The sequence below is a fragment of the Homalodisca vitripennis genome, unplaced genomic scaffold (genome assembly GCF_021130785.1).
Source record: "Homalodisca vitripennis isolate AUS2020 unplaced genomic scaffold, UT_GWSS_2.1 ScUCBcl_6204;HRSCAF=13300, whole genome shotgun sequence".
Taxonomy (NCBI): domain Eukaryota; kingdom Metazoa; phylum Arthropoda; class Insecta; order Hemiptera; family Cicadellidae; genus Homalodisca; species Homalodisca vitripennis.
In genome coordinates, this window is record NW_025782321.1 from 1 (window position 1) to 12527 (window position 12527).

General features: G+C 35.1%; 1 protein-coding gene across 1 annotated transcript in view; it reads right to left on the reverse strand.

Annotated features, from left to right (window-relative positions):
* Positions 1 to 3325: 3325 nt before the first annotated feature.
* Positions 3326 to 12527, reverse strand: part of LOC124373709 (tight junction protein ZO-1-like) — a gene marked incomplete at its 3' end in the record, with an annotated part of 31323 nt that continues 22121 nt past the window's right edge. The window contains 8 exon segments of the mRNA XM_046832054.1: positions 3326 to 3353; positions 7769 to 7959; positions 7961 to 7992; positions 8246 to 8417; positions 9363 to 9470; positions 9472 to 9536; positions 10928 to 11021; positions 11023 to 11050. Of these exon segments, the coding sequence (XP_046688010.1) occupies positions 3326 to 3353; positions 7769 to 7959; positions 7961 to 7992; positions 8246 to 8417; positions 9363 to 9470; positions 9472 to 9536; positions 10928 to 11021; positions 11023 to 11050 (718 nt within the window).

Consider the following 12527-nt stretch of genomic DNA (forward strand, 5'->3'; position numbering starts at 1 on the left):
AAACACTAAAATATGGTGTGCTCGGCGATATTCTATCCGTTTACCGTGAGTAATGGTTCACCCCGCAGACTGAGGCACAAAATCACACCGACGGAGGGACAAAGCCAACGCCCTCCCCACCACTGTGACGCGCCAATGATGGTTGCAAACTGTAACAGTCTGCAATTTACTTCGGACAGGTCAAGTATTCAACACTCCCCTTAAACTCATAGCGGATTCCACGGCAAACAACAATTTATTAAATAACACAAAATAGACTTTGAAGGTTATATCCCGTTTACGCTACCCGCGTTTCGGCTCGAAAATTAGGCCTAACCAAGGATATATCCGTTTGCCCGCGTGGGAAGGGTTAAACTTTTGTCACAATTCACACTCAACACCATCACTCATAATTTTTTTTCTCTGTATAAGACAAGCACATTCTCCAATGGATTTCTGCTGAACTATTTCCTTCTGCTTGGCAGGAAAAGAATGACACTCCTCAATTTTACACTTGGCAGGAGAGTCAATAGAGGCTGCCATGTTTTATGCGACTGCAGCTTAGTGCAAACTGAACCACTTAAACTCGGCAGTGACAAATGTAGTGGGAAGATTGCACTATCAACTACTGCGCATACTGCGGACCCTGCCACATGTCTGGCCATCACGGATGAGATCGGAGGTTGAAAAAAACACGATCCTCGTATATAAGGTGTACGTTAAAATTAACATAGTATTTTCATTGACAAGGAAGGGACATTTCTGGTTATCAATTGTAGTAAGCAAATTATAAACAAGAATTATTGCATTATCGGTCCTAAATGCAATTGCTAGAGCCTTCCCCATTATCTACAGAAAAAAAATCTACATAAATAAGGTAATATTTATATTATTATAAATGTTTAATACTTATACACTTATACATGATATGAGTATAGCTGAAAACCTCAGTAATCCTAAAATCCTAGAAAACTTTATATACCAGCAATGAAATTAGAAAACATATTTCTCTATTTTACATATACATTTTATGTTTCAAAATGTAATTTCTTCATTTGTTGTAAAAAAATAGTAGGATTACATTGGAATGCCACATTTTTAAATATTTTTTATATGTTTTTATTTTGTATGATTCATACCTATACCAATGTCAAAATAAGAACTGTAGTTTTTTGCAATTATAATGATTTAAGTAAAAGTAGCAGTGGAACTCAAAATAACGTGAATATTTTCCTCCTACCACTAAATCTTGCACTCTGTGGTTAGTAGTAGCTGTTGTTAACCTAAGAAGCCTCTTTTCATATACAAACCACTGCCAATACAACAAACTGGGGGTGCGGAAAAAACTCTTTCACAGTCTACAGTCACATTCTTAACTGTGGTATCATGCAGAAATCAGTTTTACATCCTTAACAGAATTCAATAAAAATCTTTGAACAGTTTTTCTATATAAAAATTAAAAAAAAACTAGTTTTGCTATCTTGGATGTTTGTTTGGTTTCGATAATGCTCTTATTCTTACAATTATGATAGTAAAAATGACATTCTAGACCTTCAATTCTCTCCAAATAATTTATTGTTTGAAGTTTGTTTTTAACGATGAAAGGATTTTTCTGGACATTTGCCGGCTGACCACCTACAACCTATTGTGACCTGTAATTCTGTAGGTCAGTTTTAATAATTAGTGTTGTGTTTTGTTGTGTATTAAGTGCATGTTTTTTAGAGTTAGTGAAGTTGACACACAAAATGGCAGTTGTGATTCCTGACTTATGTGTGAAACAAACGCTCTGGTGTGATTTGTTTATTTTAACCTAGTTTGTCATTATGTGTGTTAGTTTAGTTATTCACCTGAACAACCAAATCAGATTTGCAAATCTATAAACGTAGTGTTACGTTTTTTTTTGTATCACTCCAACAATAACTCATATGTTTCATTGCCTACTTCAAGTTTTTAGTACTCAAATAATTTTCCCACTATTAAGTTTTAACCACAAAAACATCACTATGTATATTGTTTTTCTCTATCCACTTTTTAGCATATGAGCGATTGTTTAGAAAGTAAAACTAACATGGTATTTTCTAAAACAATGCAGTACATGAGTGATGAGTTTATTTTGATATACATAAATTTAATGGTTATGGTAAAAGACAATATTTTTTTTCCACCATATTTTTGAAAAAAAACATTATTTAACACATCTTGCAAGCAGCACACTGATCCAAGAGAATTAACTGAAATATTTTTAAAACAATATTCTTAAAAATTATACACCTATATTAATGCCTTGTCTTAGAGCAACACACCAATAACATAAAATGGACTTTGTGCTCTTGAAGTCTCTTTAAAGTATAATATTCCAACACACCTCACTGTGTCCCATGTGTTACAAACAAACATCAAACGCTTAGTAAAAAAATAGTATTATTATTAATACTTTCTCTACAAAAGTATTCTGTTAAGGAATCATTGCTCTCATGGAGAGACCCTTTTACACCATGACAGAATTTTTTAACTCTGTAAACAGTACATTGTAACCAAGAACCTGGATTTAATTCATTGTAAATTTTGACGCCATTTACACTCTATGCTGATGTAAATAAAGAACTATTGACTATTGACTATTACTATTTATAATACAATATAACTGTATTTTTATTTCGAATTCATATTGTTTTAACAAGGCTTTAAAAATCTGTCTCGTGCATTATGTGATGCACAGGACATAAGTAAAAAGCTAAATTAGGTGCAGTTTATACAAATTTAAGATGGATCTTGTCATATTTTTTTTACAGAAAAATTATTTTTAATGGAAAAAATTTAAAATAATGAAATAGAAATTTTTAAATCCAAGTTTTAACCAAAAAACCAAAAAAATAGCATTTACCTTACTTAGGAATTCACTATATACCATTAGTGAAAACTGATAATTCATAAAATAAAATTAACGTTTCTTCATATGAATAGAAATATGCGAGAACAAAATACATTTTATCTCCATGCAGATAAAATATTACTTAATAATCTGTAATATTTAAAACTGTATAAGGTTCCGTGCTTTACGTAGAGAATCACCCATACAAGACTTACAATATTAAACCATCACTTAAACGACACTGCAAAAAATGCGAACCAGCCAGAATTGCACAATGCGCGTGATCAAACATGCAATTCAGTTAGTAAATGAATGCTAGGACTGGTGGTCAGGCAGTTGGCATTTCACATTCCGAGTTTCCGCCACCGAGAGAAGAACCGTTCCGTAGAGGCTTGCTGAGCGGTTATGTCCGGTTATATCCGTGCTTCCTGTCACATGACACATACAGGAGAACAAAAAACAAAAGACACTTACCACGCAATACAAATCCATCACGGTCGGGCTAGACATGGAAACAAAACAGTTTATTAGCCAGAGCACTCCAAATTAGTGCCCTACACTCAAAGAGAAGTATAAAATATCGTTAAACGTAATTTGGACATCTACATACATATCTTAGACCATTTATAATATAAGTTATAGGCAAATGCTATGTTTACTCTGCATAAGCAAACAATTTAATCTGAGGTTATAAAAGAATACAACACTTTACAATAAGAAGTCAATGAGTTGCATTATTTTTAGTGAGGCTAATAGATGGATTTATTTGTCCTTTAAACAAATACTCACAATTGACTTCATCAGTAAAACATAATTACAGTTAACAACGAAAACAACGTTTTAATTAAAACTATACTAGGTGTATCATACACCTAAATTTTTAAAAAAGACAACCTAGAATTAAAATTTTATTTTATATACACTACTGTTATTTTGTAAAATGGGATGTTACTAAAAGTTGGAAAAATAACACAATTTAATTATACAGGGTGAGTGGCTTCTTTGTGTGACAAAAATTTTTTGGGTTATAATGCAATGTAAATGTGATACAATGGTGGTTATAAAAAAGTCTAACTCCAAAAATTTGGTCTGAAAAGAATTATTTTCAGTTTTCCTAAAAAACCCGTGTTTTTGTACGTAAATCTGATATTTCTCAGCAACGTATAGACATATGTGAGCAAACTACACAATTTTTAGATTCTCCGATAAATTTTAGATTTGAAAAAGTTATCGGTTTCAAACGGTAAGAAAAGAAAATTTAGCTTCAGGTCGATTTAAATGCCCAAGCTGCTAAGTTTCAGAAAAAACTGAAATATCATTGAACACCATATTTTTACCACACCCTGTACACAAGAATGTGCCAAGTGATATTAAAAACTTTGCCATTTAATAGGCTTTAAAATGGTATGCCATATGACCATAGTTAAGTATTCGGTTACCTACTGTTATTGGTTTGAATATTAAAAAACACGCAAGCTACAAAAAATATTTAAACAATTTAATAACATCTGTACTTAATTTTTATGTTTTATAAAACTGCCTCATAAAACAAGGAATTGAATATTTAAAAAAAAGTAAAGCAGTTTAAACATTAAAACATTAAATGTCACATCATTGCAGTTCATTCTCAAAATGGCGACCTTCTTTTCTCACACAAGCTCTTGCTCGCTTTCTCATTGCTCCTGCGGTCATTTCAAAAGATAGTTATTCTCGAAGCCTTTGAGCAGCCAGACACATTCTCCCTCGTAATTTTTTTCTGAGTTTACTGGGGTGGAATAAACTTCCTGCTTAAAAAACCCCCACACAAAAAAGTCAAGAGGTGTAAGGTCGGGAGATCGGGCAGGCCATGCGACAGTTCCCCCACGTCCAATCCACTCGGGATAGTTTTCAGTCAGCCGTTGACGTACTGTTGCATTAAAAATGTGGAGGGGCTCCATCCTGCTGGAATATAAGCTCGTCTCTTTCAACATTGTTCAAAATTGTTCTAGAAGGTTAGGTAGGTCATGTTGCAAAAAATCTAAGTAGGTTGTTCCATTTACAGTTTCATCAAATATGTGAGGGCCAATCAGTTGGTCGCCTAAGACTCCAAACCAAACAATAATACTAAAACGCGTTTGAAAGGATTATTCCTTTATCCGGTGTGGGTTTTTGTTGATCCCAATGGTGCATATTATGACAATTGACAATTCCTGCTCTTGTAAACAATGACTCATCAGTCCAAAGGATTTTTCGATAAAAATGACGCTGCTCTATGTCTCTGTTTAGCAACCAACGGCAGATTTGTACTCTAGGAGCATAATCAGTTGCTATCAGACCTTGAACAGGCGTAAAATGGTATGGATGGAACTTATTCTTATGCAACATTTCCAAAACCTACGTCTCTAGCAAGTTATCTACTACTAACTTATGGATCATTCCGTACTGAATTTAGAACTACTTCATCTAATCCTACATCATGAACTATGTGTCCTACTTCGTTAGGTCTTTTGTGAACTGTACCTCCCCTCCACAAGACGTTGGAGTCTTGAGAACACAGAATGACTGGGAAGTCAGCGATCAGGGTAGCGAGCTTGATACTCTCTTTGGGCAGCATGCGCATTTCCATCACAAAACCCGTAAATAAAGTGCATATCAGCGTATTCTCGAGTAGTGAACTCCATGGCATCCTACACTTGATTAAATTGAGTAGAAAAATAGTTTATTGGAGGTAGAGTAATTTATGTGGACACTGGTCTTACAAACCATTTTACGCCTGTTCAAGGTCTGAAAGCAACTGATTATGCTCCTAGACTACAAATCTGTCGTTGGTTGTAGCTTGCGTGTTTTTTAATATTCAAACCAATAAAATTAGGTAACCGAATACTTAAATACGGTCATATGGCATACCATTTTAAAGCCTATTAAATAGCAAAGTTTTTAATATCATTTGACACATTCTTGTGTACAGGGTGTGGTAAAAATATGGTGTTCAATGATATTTCAGTTTTTCTGAAACTTAGCACCTTGGGCATTTAAATCGACCTGAAGCTAAATTTTCTTTCTTACCGTTTGAACCGATAACTTTTTCAAATCGAAAATTTAACGGAGAATCTAAAAATTGTGTAGTTTACTCACATATGTCTATACGTTGCTGAGAATTATCAGATTTACGTACAAAAACACGGATTTTTTTAGACAAACTGAAAATAATTCATTTCAGACCTAATTTTTGGAGTTAGACTTTTTTATAACCACCATTGTATCACATTTACATTGCATTATAACACAAAAAATTTTGTCACACCAAGAGCCACTCACCCTGTATACCAGGCATATCCAGAAAGAAAGTGGACTGAGATTCTTACATCCGGAAGGAGATTTTTTTCCCCACATATTGGCTACACTGTCGTGTAGCCTGATTCCGTAATGAGACCGGTTCAAGGTCAGTACGTTCAGAACTGTTGATGCCGATGAATGAACTTTTTCAGGTATTTCCGCAAATTTCTGGATTTCTCCTGGATCCCAAAATAGCTGACAGACCAACACAAGTTGAACAAAATGAAGGCCAGGCAAGAGTTTTTGGGATGCTACAAACTCCATGAAGATAAATGTCTTCACTCCGTCATTTGGAATTGTGCAGTTTTTACTTCATTGTAAACCTCGACCGGAGTTTTTCCCTTTCAAACGAGAAAACCAATGATGCCGTGTATTTCGCACTTGGCGGGAGATTGGATTGACATTTTTCGTGAAACATATTGTCGCATTGATATTTCTCAACATGCTGACCTCAAACCGATCACGTTGCGTTAAAGGGACAGGAATATTTTTCAATTACACTTATCCGAGGAATGTGTGAGGATATTATTTTAAAAGGAGTTGCTTATGATGCCTCACATGTGAAGCCGCAATATTACTATTCTATTACAGTTGAGATGAAAAATAAGTGGCAAATATAATAATACTGCCCACGTAACACGCGAAGATTCTATTTATCCTCGGATACTTGAGGGTTAATATACAATTTTAGACACCACGAATACTACAATAGGTGTAAAGAAGAACTACTAAGAGTATATTAGGCTGTAAGAGATTAAGGTACAGAATAGGATGGTTTGATTTGCAAGAGGGAAGAAAATACAGATAAACGAGAAGAAAGGTCAAGTAACTTTTATCAATATCCATTTTTTTGAATTTTTCTAGATTCACTTGGATTATCTGATAATATGATACAAATATTTTTTTAAATATTTAACAGCTAAGATTAAGATCACTATTTTCCAATGTCACTGCACTTCAAAATGTATAAAAACTTACTTTAATCTGTTTATTAAAGTTACTGATTGTAGGCAGTGATAATAGGTACTCACATCTGATTCATGTTAGGGGAATCAAAGGAATATTATCAATTAATAGATTATGTTTATATACCAGGGTTCGAAACTGTCTAGATTTGTGGACAAGGGAGGAGCGGAATATTTGTGAGATTATACAGTTAATTATTGGTTGTACTGTATTTGACATTAATTTTATTTTCTATAGCATTGAATCATAATATAAGTTTATGGTTACATATAATCTTTCAGGTTTCCTTGTCAACATCCTTAGACTATTATGCACAAATCTAATAATAATAAAAGTGTATGTGATCAGAACAGCTCTGAGTTCATATGTAATAAAGGATTAAAGCAAGAGATTCCACCAAATTTATCACACATAGAAAGTAAAAGGAGATAAGAGTTCAAATCCTTTTTTTTAAATCACACTTAGATTACTTCCACAAAAAATTGAGAATCTGAAAAAGTGTTTTGTACATTATCATTAAAATACGAAATCAAACCGTGCATACTACTGGTCATGCTTTACTCCGAATGTTGAATATTTTTAAAAGTTGAATGTCACTGTATTAAATCTGTCCAGGAGAAACAAGGTGTAACTTACTTGGCCAGGCCGGCACGCAGCTCCTTCACGATCTGCTTGCTCTCTGCGCGCAGGAATATGACGATGGGGTAGAACTGCGCGTAGTTAAGACGGTCAACCGCGTTAGGCGTGATGTCGAGCAGCGCGTGCTTGCCACGGTCCATGATCTCGCGTATGGCACTCAACCTGATGATGCCACTGGATTTTTTGGCTTTTTGCTACCTCCTCCAGGTTGTTCTCCAGCTCTGGAATTAAACAAAATATAACAGAGAGTCAGCTAATAACAACTAAAATATAGAATCATCACATGTTTAATTTCTATTGTACGATAAAAAAGTAAATAAATTCAGAACGATCTTATTCTAAACTAATATTTTAAGTTAAATCAGAATATTATTACTTTGAATTATCTAATTAATTTTTCAGTCAAGAAACTGCTATTTATGATCTAAAATGTATGCAGCTAACTGGTTGAAAGAAGGTATTGACAATACTTACGTGGAGAGGAGAACTTGTCAGGAAAGTCTTTGAGCAGCTTATCACGTGCGATATCCGAGACAGGGCCGAACAGAACTACGGGTCTCACAAACCCAGGATGTCGCAGCATCACTCTCTCGTACGCAGGGAACTTGCTGATACTGTCTCCGAACACCACGTCATCCCAGTGATCCTGTTAAACATGATTCCATAAATGTCAGGTAACATGTTCCATAATAAATGTTGCAGCTAAATGAGAGCAATATTGTGTATTACGTTTGTAATGTTATGAATTGTTCCACCACTGAATGTCTTGAATTTAAAAAAAAAAAACAAAAAAATCAAAGTTGTGAGAATTTGCAGAAAATCTCTTCATTATTCAGTTGCCAGAGTTTATTCCCTATAAAGCAATATTTTTATGGTTTTAGTTGTTTCTGTAAATTCTTTAGCACGATATTACATATATATGAAATAGACAGACAGACAAATGTTGAATTGTGTATCCTGACATTAGCAATGTGCTTTTTCCTCAATTCTCTTGTATTTTTGTGTGTTAGCCCTTCAATGTGGTTTACACATGACCAAAGAACATGGCAGGCTGCAGTGGTCATGAACTGGTTTAGTGCAAATCATAAGTATCCAGTTATATTTTATATTGTTACAAAGAGGACATTACGTTCTTTATTTTGCTCATCACAGAAAATGTTTTTCTTCTTACCCAGCTGTTTATAGAAACCAAAGAGATGGCTCAAATTTCTAAATACTATTTTACTGCTCAGTAAGTACAAAATAATTATACAAAATTGATTTAGCGAGTGTGTGTTTTGTGAGTGTTGTAGTCCTAGGCCTATCTGTGAAAGTTAGTTTTTTTTTGTATAATGTAACCAATTTCAGATTAGTTTTGCATTACTTCTGACTTTTAGACACTTCTGTACTATTTTATACTCAACGTTTAACTTAAACAAGTCATGATAATATGTGCATTAGCAGGACAAATTCCCTGTAGCAAGCTCTTGAAAATCCCCCAAATTTAAGGGTTAAGATATCAAAATTTAATCCAAAACAATCTTTTTTTGCAATAATTTACATTGGGAAATGTTTATAAAGTATTCTTAAAGCATTTCTTGCAAGTGCTTACTTTACTGAGGGACTTGGACCGACGGTGACTGTTCCGCCTTCTCCGGAAGAAGCTGCCTCTACTTTCGGACGCTGTTAGCTCCTTCTTGGTGGCATTGAACTGTGCAGTTTGCCAACTCCTCAGCTCTCGCCTTGTTGGGTATGATACCCTTCTGCACTTCTTGGTTGTTGCGACCTGAAATACACCAAGTCCTTCACTCATACATCTTCATTTCATTCAAACGCAACGAAAATGAGTCGATATGTCATAAAATCATTTTACACAGCTAATGTTTCTTGTTCTTACTTTACACAAAAGTTAAGATCAATGGCCGGAGAATTCCCCAGATGGAACCTTGCCATGTCATGTGGGGATAGGTCCCAATGAACATGTAGATAGGCTGGCAAAAGAGGCAACCCAAGCAGGTGAAGAACCAACAGATTTTAAAGTGTCATTGGAAGATTTTTGTTGGCGCAATTAAACCAATCACTACTTGCCCCTGATAGCCCCTCCTCATGGTATAATAATTACAAACTGAGTAGAAATAAAATAGTAACGATAAATAGACTAAGAATTGGACATGCTTGGGTTAATGAAACCCTATTTAAGATAAATTGTTATTTCACTCCGTTATGCCTCCAATGCAATGCAGGTTCCATAGAAAGTCTTCAACATTTAATCTTTGATTGTGTGCAATATAACGACTTCAGACATGAATTGCTCACTAAACTGAAAGCGAAGAAAATAGATCCACCTTATATATTGAAAGATCTTTTAACGAGCTTTGATATAGAAATAATACTGGAAATTGTAAATTTTCTTAAATCTATAAATAAGGTACCTAATATAAAAAAAAAAAAAAAAAAAAAAAAAAAAAAAAAAAAAAAAAAAAAAAAAAAAAAAAAAAAAAAACTGGTTATACATACAAGAATGTTTATCGAGGTTCCATGCTCAAAGTAAGCAGAACCTGCTGAAATTCAGCAAACAAGAAGAAAGAAAGAAAGAAAGAAAGAACCTTGCCTATATAGTCAAGACAGCTAATAAAAGCTGATACAGTTATACAAAATTTGATTTTTTTAAATTTGGAGTGTTTAACAATGAACAAACAACCTAACTACATTAAAATTTTTTTTACTCTTATTCAAACAACATATATTGTCCTTTTAACACAAGAGCGGTTTTCAAGAGGTCTTAAGGACCATCTGTTTCGGGCCTTGTCGGGTTGACGATATCGTGGCATAAGGTATGGGGCGATGGGTAAATGTCTGTTAGTTATCTTTCAATTTTTATTCTATTTATTTATTTTTAATTTCATGAAGAATTTCATTTTATTATTTTATATATATATATATAAAAATGATAATATATATATTATCATTTTTTTAATGTAAAACAGTAATGTAGACTATACTGTGGGTCTGTTTTACCCTAAAAGTTTCACTTATAAATTTATGGTTAATGGTTACGGTTATTAATCACACACAGGAATAGTACACATTTTCCTATTCAAATAAAAGCACAAACATTAAAAATAAATTATTTATGATTGAAATTGGATACAAAGTGTATAATATTCAGACATTTACCTATCCTGTAGACTTGCCATGCTCCCACGACGCCGTTGTGGAGTGTGTCAGTCACATGAAAGACGTCACCCTTTCTGAAGCTCATCTCCCCCTTTGTTTGGTTGGTCGTAGTTGAAATGGGCTCTGAAAGCAGAAGTGTACTCTTGTTAGTCATGATACATTTAATCTGACTTCTCCTTCGGATAGAAATCCTGAATAATGACATATCACATAAAACGATAACAAGCATGAAATTTAAGACATGATGCGTCCATCTGCATCAATCTGACAATCCATCAGTTGCCCATAGAGACTGGGTTTGGTTTGGTTGAATTAACCTGAGGACAGCGAATCGAAGTTTAATATAGACACCCTACTAGACGTCTAAGATCAGTGGTATAATAGAAATTATTTACCTTTTAAATCTCTTAAACATGGATACTGAAATAATACGTACCTGATATGTCTACTTGTGTTTAAAAATTGTACGGCTCCATCATATTACATCATAAATGCTATTGTTTGCTTATGTTTCACTAAAAAAGCTATGGCTTTTGATTTTGAAAATTCCATGTGAAGCCGTGGGGAAACTGCTAGTTAAAAATATTTAATATTTACCACTCGCTTCTATTTTTTGCTGAGAGAAAGTAGAGTGTTCACCAGTTAATCTGGATATTACGGATTTCTCTTTCTCTAACAAGCTAATCAGATATTCCACCAAATGCCAAAGCAGCAAAGCCTAACGATCTCAAATCATTCAAATACATGATCTACAGTACTTGAATGATCATTACTCACTTGACATGGAAGGAGTCGCCGCGCTGGCTAGCCACGATCTGCTCGTACTCATCTCTCCGGTGTTGCACTACCAAACACATGATCTACAGTACTTGAATGATCATTACTCACTTGACATGGAAGGAGTCACCGGGCTGGCTAGCCACGATCTGCTCGTACTCGTCTCTCCGGTGTTGCACTACCAAATACATGATCTACAGTACTTGAATGATCATTACTCCACTTGACATGGAAGGAGTCGCCGCGCTGGCTAGCCACGATCTGCTCGTACTCGTCTCTCCGGTGTTGCACTACCAAATACATGATCTACAGTACTTGAATGATCATTACTCACTTGACATGGAAGGAGTCGCCGGGCTGGCTAGCCACGATCTGCTCGTACTCGTCTCTCAGGTGTTGCACTACCAAACACATGATCTATAGTACTTGAATGATCATTACTCACTTGACATGGAAGGAGTCGCCGCGCTGGCTAGCCACGATCTGCTCGTACTCGTCTCTCCGGTGTTGCACTACCAAACACATGATCTACAGTACTTGAATGATCATTACTCACTTGACATGGAAGGAGTCGCCGTGCTGGCTAGCCACGATCTGCTCGTACTCGTCTCTCAGGTGTTGCACTACCAAACACATGATCTACAGTACTTGAATGATCATTACTCACTTGACATGGAAGGAGTCGCCGGGCTGGCTAGCCACGATCTGCTCGTACTCGTCTCTCCGGTGTTGCACTACCAAATACATGATCTACAGTACTTGAATGATCATTACTCACTTGACATGGAAGGAGTCGCCGCGCTGGCTAGCCAAGATCTGCTCG